The sequence below is a fragment of the Eucyclogobius newberryi genome, unplaced genomic scaffold, assembly GCF_026437365.1.
Source record: "Eucyclogobius newberryi isolate DKJ021-1_F unplaced genomic scaffold, fEucNew1.0.hap1 SCAF_10, whole genome shotgun sequence".
Lineage (NCBI taxonomy): Eukaryota > Metazoa > Chordata > Actinopteri > Gobiiformes > Gobiidae > Eucyclogobius > Eucyclogobius newberryi.
In genome coordinates this window covers 19986625-20000142 of record NW_027315724.1, presented here as the reverse complement: position 1 = coordinate 20000142, position 13518 = coordinate 19986625, and the positions used below count along the sequence as shown (strand labels likewise).

At 46.8% G+C, this 13518-nt stretch overlaps 1 protein-coding gene across 2 annotated transcripts; it reads left to right on the top strand.

The window, feature by feature from the left end:
- The first annotated feature begins 600 nt into the window (after positions 1-600).
- Positions 601-11672, top strand: eif4h (eukaryotic translation initiation factor 4h). Of its 2 annotated transcripts, XM_072462164.1 has the most exons (7): positions 601-747; positions 2915-3105; positions 3405-3469; positions 3552-3669; positions 9672-9740; positions 9910-10074; positions 10457-11672. In XM_072462164.1, the coding sequence occupies exons 1-7, from the start codon at positions 686-688 to the stop codon at positions 10594-10596; spliced, it is 810 nt and encodes a 269-aa protein (XP_072318265.1). In that variant the 5' UTR covers positions 601-685; the 3' UTR covers positions 10597-11672. The 2 variants fall into 2 exon arrangements, with proteins under 2 accessions (XP_072318265.1, XP_072318272.1); XM_072462171.1 differs by lacking the exon at positions 9672-9740 and having other exon boundaries at positions 602-747.
- The last annotated feature ends 1846 nt before the right edge of the window (positions 11673-13518 follow it).

Below are 13518 nucleotides of genomic sequence, written 5' to 3'. Positions count from 1 at the left end.
TATGTTGCATTTAAACGCCGAAACAAGTTCCTATGTTTGCAAACTTTGTTCAATGACAATGGCCATAAAACTTTTTCTGATTTTGCAGTTAAGTTACCGTCATATTAGTATCCTAATTACCTGAGTCATATTATTCTGAAGTAACATTACTTGTGTCATATTATTCTGAAGTAATGTTACCTGAGTCATATTATTCTGAAGTAATGTTACTTGAGTCATATTATTCTGAAGTAATGTTACCTGAGTCATATTATTCTGAAGTCACATTACTTGAGTCATATTTCTATGAAGTAACATTACTTGAGTCATATTATTTGGAAGTAACATTACTTGAGTCATATTATTTTGAAGTAACATTACTTGTGTCATATTATTTTGAAGTAACGTTACCTGAGTCATATTATTCTGAAGTAACGTTACCTGAGTCATATTACTATGAACTAACGTTACCCGAGTTATATTATTCTGAAGTAACATTACTTGAGTCATATTATTTTGAAGTAACGTTCCTCTTACTTCAGTACAAACTTTGGCCCACCTCTGAATGATATGAATGATAATTATAACGATTACGTTGTTTACACTTCCCTGGTATGTTGTGGTTATGTTTTTGTTCAGGCGCCGCGGGCAGCCCTTGACTCCACATGTGACGTGAAGGACCTCCTTTTCCGACACAGCAGCAGTAATGGCGGACTACGACAACTACGACGACCGGGACCGGGCCTACAGCAGCTTCGGCAGCAGAGGGTGAGTGTCCCGCGCTGCTTCTGCATTGCTCCGCAGGCTCCGGGGCCGTATGCGCCGCCACTGCCTGCTCCGAGCCCCGCTGTTGAAGCTCCAGGCCGCGGAGCTCCAGGTCCCGCCCGCAGCCGAGGCTCCACATGCGGCTGCGGCTCCGGGAAGCTCTGCGGGCTGAGCTAACACGGCTAGCGGAGCTAAAAGGGCTAAAGCTAAGGCTGCGCAGGGGCTGCAGACACGGCTCTGTGCCGCCCCGGAGGCTCCGTGAGGCCCGTGCACGGCTCTGAAAAAGCCCCGGGAACAGAGCTCCGTAGCTCGGCTCCTGAGTCTGATCCCGGGCACAGGACCAGTGCCGCTGGAGCCGAGTGTGCTCCGGGTGGAGGCTGCACACGAGGAAAGAGGGAAAAGCAGAGTGTTCAGAGACACGAGTGTGTTCAATGAATGAAAGGGTTTGGGAGAACACTTAAAATGTGTTTAATGACAGAATGCTGATCACTTGCATTAAAATGCATTTTGTAAAGTTTTATGTTCTATGGTCCAATCAGAGAGCTGTATTCTTAAAACTTGGAATAGTTTCACATCAAAGCCCCAGTACTTGGTTTTTAGTTAGATAAAACAAAAGCATGTGATTTTTCATTGGGTTTGTTTTTATTGCACTGGAAACCATGTGTCCTTAATGTGAGGGAGCAGCTTCCCACAGACCTGACTCGTACTTGGCCTGGGAAGAAAGTAAAACGGGAGCTAAAACGACACAGAATTAGCGAAACATTAAAGGAGAACACAGTACCTGCTGTTTAAGCGCATAATCAATAAAATGCATCATCAAAAATAAATTCAACCCTTTTACAAGTGAACAAAATTGTCAAAAAATATATCATCTCCAGCAATAGCACATTATGATCATGTACTGCAAGTATTTAGGCAATATCAATGAGTCTTTGCACTATATTAACAGTTCCCATCTATTAATGCAAAGAAAATATAACACTACCAGTAAACACTGAGCCAAGAAACATATTGGCCCATCTCATGTATTGAAGTCTATGTATGTCACATTTGGTCTGGATCCCTTTGGACCGGACCGGGTCGTCCTAAAGTGTCTGTCGCAAGTGAAGCGATGGAGCCGTTAAAGAGATCCAAAAGTGAGCCCAGCTTCCAAAGAGGTCCGGCTCAATATCTGCTCCCAGAACAAGTTTGAGCGACGTGATTGGACGAGAGAGAAAACAAGACGGCAAAAAGCAAACTCTGACTTGATCTCGTGCTAAAGCGCTGTATTACCCCTGATGCTAACTTTATATGTTGAGCCTTAGCAAAACAAAGCTAGCAAAGTACGTTAGCAACAGCCGTTTCCTGTTTATCGACTTGTGTGTGGTTGTTGCAGGTTGTACTTGACGTGTGTGAGGTTGTTGCAGGTTGTACTTGACGTGTGTGAGGTTGTTGCAGGTTGTACTTGACGTGTGTAAGGTTGTTGCAGGTTGTAGTTGACGTGTGTGAGGTTGTTGCAGGTTGTAGTTGACTTGTGTGTGTGGTCGTAGTTGACGTGTGTGAGGTTGTTGCAGGTTGTAGTTGACGTGTGTGAGGTTGTTGCAGGTTGTAGTTGACGTGTGTGTGTGTGGTCGTAGTTGACGTGTGTGAGGTTGCAGGTTGTAGTTGACTTGTGTGTGTGGTCGTAGTTGACGTGTGTGACGTTGCAGGTTGTAGTTGACTTATGTGTGTGGTCGTAGTTAACGTGTGTGAGGTTGTTGCTGGTTGTAGTCGACTTGTGTGGTTGTAGTTGATGTGTATGTGGTTTTTGCAGGTTGTAGTTGACGTGTCTGTGGTTTTTGCAGGTTGTAGTTGACATGTCTGTGGTTTTTGCAGGTTGTAGTTGACGTGTGTGTGGTCGTAGTTGACGTGTGTGTGGTTGTTGCAGGTTGTAGTTGATGTGTGTGTGTGTGGTCGTAGTTGACGTGTGTGTGTTTTTTGCAGGTTGTAGTTGACGTGCGTGTGTGGTTGTACTTGACGTGCGGTTGTACTTGACGTGCGGTTGTACTTGACGTGCGGTTGTACTTGATGTGCGGTTGTACTTGACGTGCGGTTGTACTTGACGTGCGGTTGTACTTGACGTGCGGTTGTACTTGACGTGCGGTTGTACTTGACGTGCGGTTGTACTTGACGTGGTCGTTTCCCGTTGCAGGCCTCGTGGCGGCGGCGCTGGCGGCGGTGGGAGCAGGAAGCAGAAGGATCTTCCCACAGAGCCGCCCTACACGGCCTACGTTGGGAACCTGCCCTTCAACACGGTCCAGGGCGACATCGACAGCATCTTCCAGGATCTGCAGCTCCGAAGTGTGAGGCTGGTGCGGGACAAGGAGACCGACAAGTTCAAAGGTGAAGCATTCAAACCATTATTTCTACTGAACATTAACTTTCAGATATGTGACTGAAGCCTTCTGAATAGAGAATATTTATGAATCAAGTGTGTTATTGATGATTTAAATTGAATAATGCCACTGTGTAGTCCAGACAAACTTAAACATTAGAGAAGTGTGTTTTACAGTTGATTAATCATTGAGTGTTGTTCACAAACACTGATTAAAGGCCTGAACCAGGACTAGGCCAGGACTAGGCCAGGACTAGGCCAGGACTAGGCCAGGACTAGGCCAGGACTAAACTGTTGTTTTCCTCAGGTTTCTGTTACGTGGAGTTTGATGACTTGGAGTCGCTAAAAGAAGCGCTAACGTACGATGGAGCGGTCAGTGACACTTTTGACTCTTTCTAAATATTAAAAAAAAAGTGCGGCATATGACCCGCGTAACTTCTGCTGACCCCCGCAGTTGCTCGGTGACCGGCCGCTGAGGGTGGACATCGCAGAGGGGCGTCGCCAGGAGCGTGGTGGTGGAGGAAACTTTGGCTTCAAGAGCGACGGCAGAGGAGGCGGCGGCGGAGCAGGAGGTGAACATTTTATACTCACAATGATAACTCCAACTTATCGTCTTTTAAAAAGGTCAACAAACACCACTGACCTCTGACCCTCGCACTCGGGACACCACTGACCTCTGACCGATACTAGTACTTCATGTTCAATGCCGATACCTGGGTTCTAATAATCGATCCAAACATCAATAATCTCCTCAAAATGTCTCATTTAAAACAGATAGAATTTTACATTATTTCCCACTCTTTCATGTAAAAGAACTTATTTGAGGAGTTATTTTACATTTGTACAAACAATGGTCACACAATACTTCGGTTTGTGACTCTGCAGCAGCCACTTTAAATACGTTTGACCTGTTTTTAAATGCGTAAATCCTTCACAGGAAGTTGTAAAGAAGCACCAGCACCACAACGTTAGCAGCTGCTGCTGCTGCTGCTGCTGTTGCTGTGGAAACCAAACACGGGCCTGTGTCACTGGAAATATGAAAACTATGAAAACATTTGTGAGTTGTGTCCCTGCGTCTCGTCCGCTTCAGCTGAACGAGCCGTTGTTCCTCTTCACGACGAACGCTTCAGAGCTGTGTGTTCACTGTGGTATCGGTATCGGTGTGTCCAGTGTGGTATCGGTGTGTCCAACGTGGTATCGGTATCGGCGTGTCCAGTGTGGTATCGGTATCGGCGTGTCCAGTGTGGTATCGGTATCGGCGTGTCCAGTGTGGTATCGGTATCGGCGTGTCCAGTGTGGTATCGGTATCGAAAGACAAATGATTATAATAATACAAACTGGGGTCCAACTGTACCATAACTTGACCAGAAGCACGGGGCGGGGTCAGCCTACGGGCCACCACAGGACAGTTGGGGTAACAAAGGAGATTAGCTTTAGGTGAGACTTAAAACGGCGTTACCAGAGAGATAAACGGGACAGGCTCCGCCCAGTGTCCAGATGAAAAAGACTGAGGCAATGGAACCCTGCTGGACGAAAGAGGCATTACACCGACTTTACCAGAAACAAAACGTGACTCAAGAACAAAGAGGGGGTCAAATACAAAAAGGACTACAGTTTTTCCGTACTATAAGTTGCACCTTTTTTTCATAGTTTTGGCCAGTGTGCGACTTATAGTTATATTTATACTTCTATACTTATACTCCGGAGCAACTTATATGTGATATTATTTGTTATTTTTACACTTACAACATTTCATACTCCAGTTTATGCTTATGTTTTTTTTTTTCTCTATTATGCATTTTTGGCTGGTGCGACTTATAGTCCAGAAAATACGGTAATCCAAAATGAACAGAGGCGGAGTTACAGAAACCAAAAAGGACTAAGTGTAAACATTACATTGTGTGTTAGAGGCTTCAGTGCTCCAGGGGAAACTGTCTCTTTTGGTGTCGTTTGGTCAGATGTTTATTTTCCTCTTGAGCTTTTGATGTTCACTGGACCTGGTTCGCTGGACCACGTTCGCTGGACCACATTCGCTGTCCAATCAGGAGCTTCTCGTGTCACAGCCTGAGCAGAGTTTAACCTTCATCCTGTTTCTAACGTTCACTTTGCCCTTCACCAACGACGACACGAAAAACGACAAGTCTGAGGCTTCTGCTCTCTGATTAAGATAAGATAAGATATTCCTTTATTGTCCCACATGGGGAAATTTCATTGGTGCAACGCAGGTAGATACAGAGGTAGATACAGAAGAACAGATCACTTATAGGAAGTCTGAAAAACACTTTCAGTAGAAGATCTCCTATAAATAAATAAAAACTCCCATAGACAAATATGTGCATGTGATCACGACAGTAATTGCACATGAATATGTGTCACGACAGCACATAGGTTGCACATGAATTGCACATGAATTCCAACAGCAATTGCACATATGACAGAATTGCACATGGTTAGGTCAGTATTGCGAGTGTTCAGTACTAACAGTTTTTGTTATAAAGTCTGACAGCAGCAGGAAGGAAAGACCTACGGAACCTTTCCTTCGCACATCGAGGGTGGATCAGTCTCTCACTGAAGCTGCTCTCCAGAGCGGAGAGAGTGTCCTGCAGGGGGTGACACTCATGGTCCAGCATAGATGTGAATCTAGCCAGGACCCTCCTGTCCCCCACCTCCTGCACCGAGTCCAGAGCACAGCCCAGGACGGAGCTGGACTTCTTGATGACTCTGTCCAGCTTCTTCTTCTCCCTCTCTGTGATGCTGCTGCTCCAGCAGGCCACACCATACAGGAGGGCTGATGCCACCACAGAGTCGTAGAAGGTCTTCAGGAGTGGCCCTGTCACTCCAAAAGACCTGAGTCTCCTCAGGAGGTAGAGCCGACTCTGGCTCTTCCTGTACAGTGCGTCCGTGTTATGAGTCCAGTCCAGTTTGTGGTTCAGATGAACACCCAGGTACTTGTATGAGTCCACTCTCTCAATGTCCCGTCCCTGGATGTTCACTGGTGAGGGGGCAGTGGGGTGGCGTCTGCGGAAATCCACCACCATCTCCTTGGTCTTCCTCGCGTTGATGAGGAGGTGGTTCCGCTGACACCAGTCCACAAAGTCCTGCACCAGTCCTCTGTACTCCGCATCATCGTCGTCCGTGATGAGTCCGATGATGGCAGAGTCGTCAGAGAACTTCTGCAGGACACAGCTGTCCGTGTCATGTCTGAAGTCTGCAGTGTAAAGGGTGAAGAGAAAGGGCGCGAGGACAGTGCCCTGGGGCGCCCCCACACTGCAGGTCCGAGTGTCAGACACACAGTTCCGGGCTCTCACAAACTGGGGTCGGTCTGTGAGGTAGTCCAGGATCCACTCTGCCAGGTCATACTCCACACCAGCCGTCTCCAGCTTGTCCCTCAGGAGCAGCGGCTGGATGGTGTTGAAGGCGCTGGAAAGATCGAAGAACAGAATCCTCACAGAGCTGCCAGGCTTTTCCAGGTGAGAGAGAGAGTGGTGCAGCAGGGAGATGACGGCGTCCTCCACTCCGATGCCAGACCGATATGCAAACTGCAGCGGGTCCATGGCTGAGCTCACGGTGGAGCGGAGGTGGTCCAGGACTAGCCGCTCCAGTGTCTTCATCAGGTGGGACGTGAGAGCCACTGGCCTGAAGCTGTTGAGGTCTTTGGGGCGCGGTGTCTTAGGCACAGGTACCAGACAGGAGGTCTTCCAGACCTGTGGTACCACCCTCAGCTTCAGGCTCATGTTGAAGACATGCTCCATAACTCCACACAGTTCATCTGCAGGACTTAAGGAGCCTGGGGCTGATGCCATCAGGTCCTGCTGCCTTCCTCACTTTAATCCTCTTCAGCTCACTCCTCACCTGTGCTGCTGTGACAGTCAGTGGTTGGCAGGGGGACTGTGTGCTGGGGGGATGGGTGAGTCCAGGCGAAGTGGGGAGCCGATGGTCCGGGGCAGATAAGCGAAGAGGAACAGATGCAGGGCATTGTCCAGCTGTGGAAGAGGGAGCATGCAGCTGTGCAGGGGGAGGGGCGGGTGACCGATCAAACCTCAAGAAGTGAGCATTTAAATCATTCACCCACTGTAGATCCCCCTCTGTCTGGGCAGGGGGGATTTTGAAGCCCGAGATGGTTTTCAGGCTCCTCCACACTCCCTGAATGTTCTTTTGCTGCAGCTGCTCCTCCATCCTCCTCTTGTAGCCGGCCTCAGCCTGCCTGATCTTCCTCCTCAGCTCCTTCTGCACAGTCCTCAGCTCCTCCTTGTTCCCTGACCTGAAGGCTCTCTTCTTCTCCTTCAGCAGAGCCTTCAGTTCACGGTTAATCCATGGCTTGTTGTTTGGAAAACACCGCACCGTCCGGGAGGGAACAATGTTCTCAAAACAGAAGTTGATGTAGTCCGTGATGCACTCTGTGATGGTGTTGATGTCCTCCCCATGTGGGTCATAAAGCTCAGTCCAGACAGTGGTGCTGAAGCAGTCCCTCAGAGCCTCCTCGCTCTCAGCAGACCACATCCTCACCTCACGGGACACCACAGGCTGCCTGCGCACGATGGGTTTATACACAGGCCTCAGATGTACAAGGTTGTGGTCCGAGCTGCCCAGGGGAGGGAGGGGGGAAGAAGAATAAGCCTCCTTGGTGTTGGCAAAAAACAAGTCCAATGTTCTATTCTCTCTGGTGGGGCAGGTAACATACTGGGTGTATGTTGGTAGAACAGAAGAGGGAGAAGCGTGGTTAAAGTCACCAGAGATGAGGAAGAGAGCCTGTGGATGCTGTGTTTGCAGCCTACAAGTGCAGGAGAGCAGTGCTTCACAAGCATTTTCAGCATTGGCAGACGGGGCCACATAGACTGCGATCAAAATCACATGTGAGAACTCCCGGGGCAGATAGTATGGCCTCATGCCAATAGTTCAATATCCTTGTTACATAGCTGCTCCCTCACTGTGCAGTGTTCGGGTTTGGACCAGCTCGTGTTCACATACACCGCCAGACCTCCACCTCTTTTCTTCAAGCATTCTTTAGTTCTGTCCGCCCGCAGCAGATGAAAATTGTCCAAACCTACAATAGAGTCTGGCATTTCTGCTGTTAACCAGGTCTCTGTGAAAATCAAGACGCTGCTGTCCCTATAAATCCTCTGGGACCGCATGAGGCTCGCTATTTCCGTCATTTTATTTTGAAGGGACCTCACGTTACCCATGACTACGGCGGGAACCGACTTCCTGTTTGTCCCTCTCTTCTCTCGGAGTTTACATCCAGCCCGTCTGCCTCGTTGCGTTTTCCTTAGGATGTCCGCCGGGATAACGTGACGATCTCCGGGTAAGACGACTGTTCTCCGCAGTTTCATGAGTTCCTCCTTTGTGTAAACGCGGTACGGCGCCAGGCGGGGGGCGGGGCCGGAGCCGGGGGACTCAGAGCCAAGACACATCGCAACGACACGACGAAAACACTCAATCCAGCCGAATAAAGTCAAAACAAGTTAATTTAAAGCGATTCCAGTGCGTGTCCCGATCGTTCGTGAAGTTCCTCTTTCATATAAACGTGTATATAAACGTGTACCGACGACACGCCGTACTTTAACGCGGCCGGAGGGCGCGGGGAGGGGGGGGCTGGTGGGCTCGCTCGGAGCTAGCTCACGTCACAACAACACAACTAACGCAACGAAAAACGCTCAAATCCAGCCGAAAAAAGTCAAAAACAGTTGAATTAAAAAACTATTCCAGCGCGTGTCCCTATCGTACAGTAAAATAGAAAAAATATACTTACTATATTTACAAAATATAGGAGATAAAGCACAATAATTGTGAGAAAGAAGAGAGAGCGTTTACACCGGGCTGCCAGCTGTACCAGCGCCTTATGACGTATGATGTAAATGTTCTGTGGGCTCTTCTCTCTGATTGGTCTGAGAGGCTTGTGCTCTCTGATTGGTCGATGCTCTGTGGGCTCTGTTCTCTGATTGGTCTGAGAGGCTTCTGCTCTCTGATTGGTCGATGCTCTGTGGGCTCTACTCTCTGATTAGTCGATGCTCTGTGGGCTCTGCTCTGATTGGCTCGTCCTCTTCCTGTTTATTTTCACTTTTGAGTTCTTCCTGGTTTTGTTTTGTTTTTGACCTTTTTAAAAAAATTTGAACTCATTTCACTTTATAAATATCATTTGGACTCTTATAGTATAATATAAAAGTAGAGTTGGTACAAATGTGGCTTAACTGATGAAATTAGTTATTATTATGTCAAACTTTGACTTAAACTTATAAAAGGGTTCACATCATTCTGAGGCTGAACACAGTAAGTTATTGTATGTTCAATTATAACAACGTTTTTGTAATTGAATATAGCAATAATTTAAATCAGTTAAATCTTGATCTATTGCACAGCCGTGTCTCAGGAAAGTGCTTTGATCAAAGACGTTTTCAAGAAAGAATCTGGAACTCTAAAATATCAACGCTGTAAATACAAAAGCGCAGTGACATTTATGTAGTTTTTATCATTTACTTCCCACATTATTAGTCGTGATCTCAGACGCAGAGGAACATCTTTAACTTTCTTTTCACTTCATCGGTTTTGTTTTGTTTCTAACGCGTTTTCGTTGGAGCGCGCAGCGGTCGAGGCTTCGGCTCCAGAGAGCGAGGAGGAGACGACAGCTTCGATTCGATGGGCGGAGGTGGCGGAGGTAGGGCGCGACCAATCAGAGCGCATGGAGCCTGTTCACCGCCCAGTCAGGGTCCGGCTCTGTCAAAGACACGCGTCCTCATCGGCCTCTTAACGTTGAACGAATGAACGCTGCGTCGCTTCAGTTCTGTTTCTGTCGTTGACGTTTGTTTGTGCTGCAGGTTTCCGTGGCGACGACGACTTCATGGGTGGGCGGGGTCGAGGCGGTCGTCCGGGCGACAGGAGGGGAGGGCCCGGGGCTGGGGCCGGGCCCGGGCCCATGGGGCGTTTTAGAGACGGACCCCAGCGCGGAGCTCCGCCCACAGACTTTAGAGAACCATCTGAAGGTGAGTGAGGGGGCGGGGCCTAGTTTGTCAGCCAATGAAGCCGGAAACCTAAACTTTGAGGTTTTTGGGGAAATGAATGGGAAATTTACAACAAACTAAAGAAATAATCTTCCCAATAAGGAGGTCCTGTGTTTGATTCCCGGGCCAGAATGAGTTTAACAGTACTAAAAAAAAGGGCAAAGTGTGATCTAACGTGGTAGAAAAAGCTTCAGTTGTAGTCATCTGGACTCAGTTTGAAAAAATAATTTAAAAATTATTTATTTTTTCAAACTGAGTCCAGATGACTACAACTGAAGCTTTTTCTACTATGGAACACGCCTGGACGAATGAGGGATTACACCGACATCTAACGTGGTGTTGTTTTTGTCGCCCCCTGCTGCAGAGGAGCGTGCACAGCGGCCGAGGCTCCAGCTCAAGCCTCGCACCGTCGCCGCGCCGCTCAACCAAGTTGCCAATCCCAACTCGGCCATTTTCGGAGGGGCCAAGCCGCGCGAGGAGACCATCCCCAAAGAGAAGCCCTAAGAACTGTCCCAGAGCCGGTGGGAAAGCGGTGGCCAGCGCGGGACGGAACGGGCGGGACACGGCGTGACGGACAGAAGGCATTCCTCAGAAAGACTCCGATATTTATTCTCCAGCGGCGCTCGCTTAAGCAAGACGTCTTCATGTGCATCGGACGGAGCGGTCTTTTACAATTTGAGTTCAACACGAGTCGCGGCGGCTCACCAACCAACCCACCATTCAGTTCACACCCACGACCTGACCTCGCGTGACCCCGACCTGACTTGCGTGACCCCAACCTCACCGACGTCCTCCCGAACCAGAGCTCTCTCCAAACTGTGCCTCCTCCGCCTCGCCCGCTCGGGATGACAGGACGGTTCGCTTTTTTTGTTTTGTTTTTGCTGAAATCTGCTCAATCGTAATCAACTCATGACGTGTTCCGCGCTTCGGTTCGACTAAAAACGCGATCTGTGCTTTTGTCCGTCGACTAAAAGCACGATCTGTGCTTCGGTTGGTCGATTTCAAGGGCTCTGGCCAACGCTCACGAAACGCTTCAACGCGTCGCATGTTTCTGACACAAACTTTGCGGGAAAGACGGCGCTCTCGCCCGAGTTTGTGCGAAAGGCAAGAACGTCGCGGGCGAACGGGACTCGAGTCACTTTGACCGCACGTCCTCTTGCTCTGCTGCTTGTCTCGACCTCGACTAACGATTCACAAGCTCGATTATGTTTCGATAAAATGTACATTTCTCTTCTTGAACTTCTGCTGTTGGGGGAAATCAATATAATCACAGTAGATAAAAACATGGGCGTGGACTTAAAGATACAGTAATTGTCACAAAAGAATTGGGGGTTGTTTTTTTTGTTTAGTTTTTGGATTTTTTCGCCCGCTCCGCTTTTATACACTTTTATATTTGTCGCGCGGCTCGCGGCGTCGCTCGTTTTCCGGGGGCGGGCACAGTTCGGAGAGCGCCGCACCGACAACCGACCCGGACTCTTGCACCATTTTGTCGACTTTAACCTTTTTCTGGACTTAAAACATTTGAATTCATCTGTCCATTTTTATTTTGGGATGTTAATAAAAGAGTAACCCTCACCATGGCTCAAGGTGTGCTGCTCCGTTTGTGCTCCGGCCTCACTTTTGACCTGCTTTAGACCTGCTTTAGTCCCGCTTTAGTCCCGCTTTAGTCCCGCTTTAGCCCCGCTTTAGTCCTGCTCTAGTCCTGCTCTAGTCCTGCTCTAGTCCTGCTCTAGTCCTGCTTTAGTCCTGCTTTAGTCCTGCTTTAGTCCTGCTTTAGACCTGCTTTAGACCTGCTTTAGTCCTGGTTATGTCCTTTTTGTAGTAGTAATGTGTAGATAAAAAGTTGTAATTTAAACCAGAACAGAATTATAACGAAGACTGATCTAAACCAGGAACAAGCCTTCAGGATTATGTCTGACGACTAAAGTATTTTCTCCTGAAAATAATCCTCAGAATCTCTAAATTTATTTATGTGAATTATGTTTTTGTTTTAGGATCAAGTGTCGCTTAAACAAGTGAATAGACTTAAGAGTCTCTTCAAGTCTAGTTTCATTCCAAGTCTCATTTATTATGGACAATAAACTCACCGTTTGGTTTTGCGCAGCTTCAAAACAACCATTTCCCAATTTCAGTGTCAGGTCTCATTCCACTTTATGAACAGTAACGACTCAGAACGTATGATTCAAAACTATAAAAGAGCTGCTCGTGTTTGGGCCGGTTTAGTTTCTGACCAAGACCTGGTCCAAGTGTGACTATTATAACGTGCATTTTATAAAAGTAAATGTAACAAAAAAAATAGTTTTTGCGATTTATATTGAGACAATTATCAATGAACTGAATAATGTTGAAATCCCTTTGAGTTGAGATAAAACTAAAATGCAAATCTAAAGATGTAAACCTATATTTGTACTGCAATGTTTCCACACAAGATTTCAAGAACAAAGAATTTAAAAACGTGTACTCAGAAGTATGGAAAAATAATTATTAAACTTTAATCCAACTATTAAATTAGAATATTAAACTATATATAAAATATGCCTTTATTGTCCACAAATGGGGAAATTTTGGTAATATAGGCCCTTTTCACGACAGGTTTGTTCCATTCGCCATAAAAGTGCAGATCTTCACTTCTCGTTCCGTTCATTCTCTGAATTTGCCGAGTTTTGTTCAAATAAAATAAAAAGCTGTGACAGCGAGTTCCAGATGAAAATCAGTGCATCAGGTTCAGACTAGCATGTAAAGTCACCGGAGGAAACGTGTTTATTAAAGTGTTTTTGTCTTAGAGCCAAAGGCTAACATACGTTAGCTTAAATACAAAACAGACAAACTTTATAAAAGTTCCTAGAATGCTTTAGTAAACAGTTTAGTTTGTGTTGATATTTTAACATTAGTGTATTTTAGCATTAGCTTAGCGTCAAAAGCACTTTAATAAACAGCCGTCTCCAGGTTTATTTACTTGGAACTAAAGTTCTGAACATGTGACTTTGGTTCACTTTCACCACATCAAAACTGGAACTAGACCAGGACCAAACAAAGTCCACAGCGGGACTAAAAGGGCTCAATTTAGGACCGAATAACGCGTTAAATAAAGCGTGAACGCCGCGTGAGACCCGGGCCAAGCGCGCCCTCTGCTGGAGCACGTGCGGCACTGCAGCGGCTCAAGGCGGGAAACTGAAAACTGAAGAAGACGACTCCATTTTGAAACTCCAGACACTGGTGGTACGAGATTTTATTTACCTGTTAATAATGTTAGTAATGTTAATAATGGGCACGTTCTAAAGAGGTTTCAGTTTAGAAGAGTTAAAGTACTGGAAAAGTACAATTATAGGTACTTTACTTGAGTACATTCTACAGTGGAATATTTTAACTTTTACTTCCCTACAATTGAAAGGTGTCTTTATTTTACATATTTGAACTGGACTGAAA

Coding starts and splice junctions, on each gene's coding strand:
- eif4h (XM_072462164.1), top strand. CDS start 686: ATGGCGGACTACGACAACTACGACGACCGGGACCGGGCCTACAGCAGC. Junction 9,741..9,909: donor CTTCGATTCGATGGGCGGAG/GTGGCGGAGGTA, acceptor TTTGTGCTGCAG/GTTTCCGTGGCGACGACGAC. Junction 10,075..10,456: donor CTTTAGAGAACCATCTGAAG/GTGAGTGAGGGG, acceptor CCCCTGCTGCAG/AGGAGCGTGCACAGCGGCCG.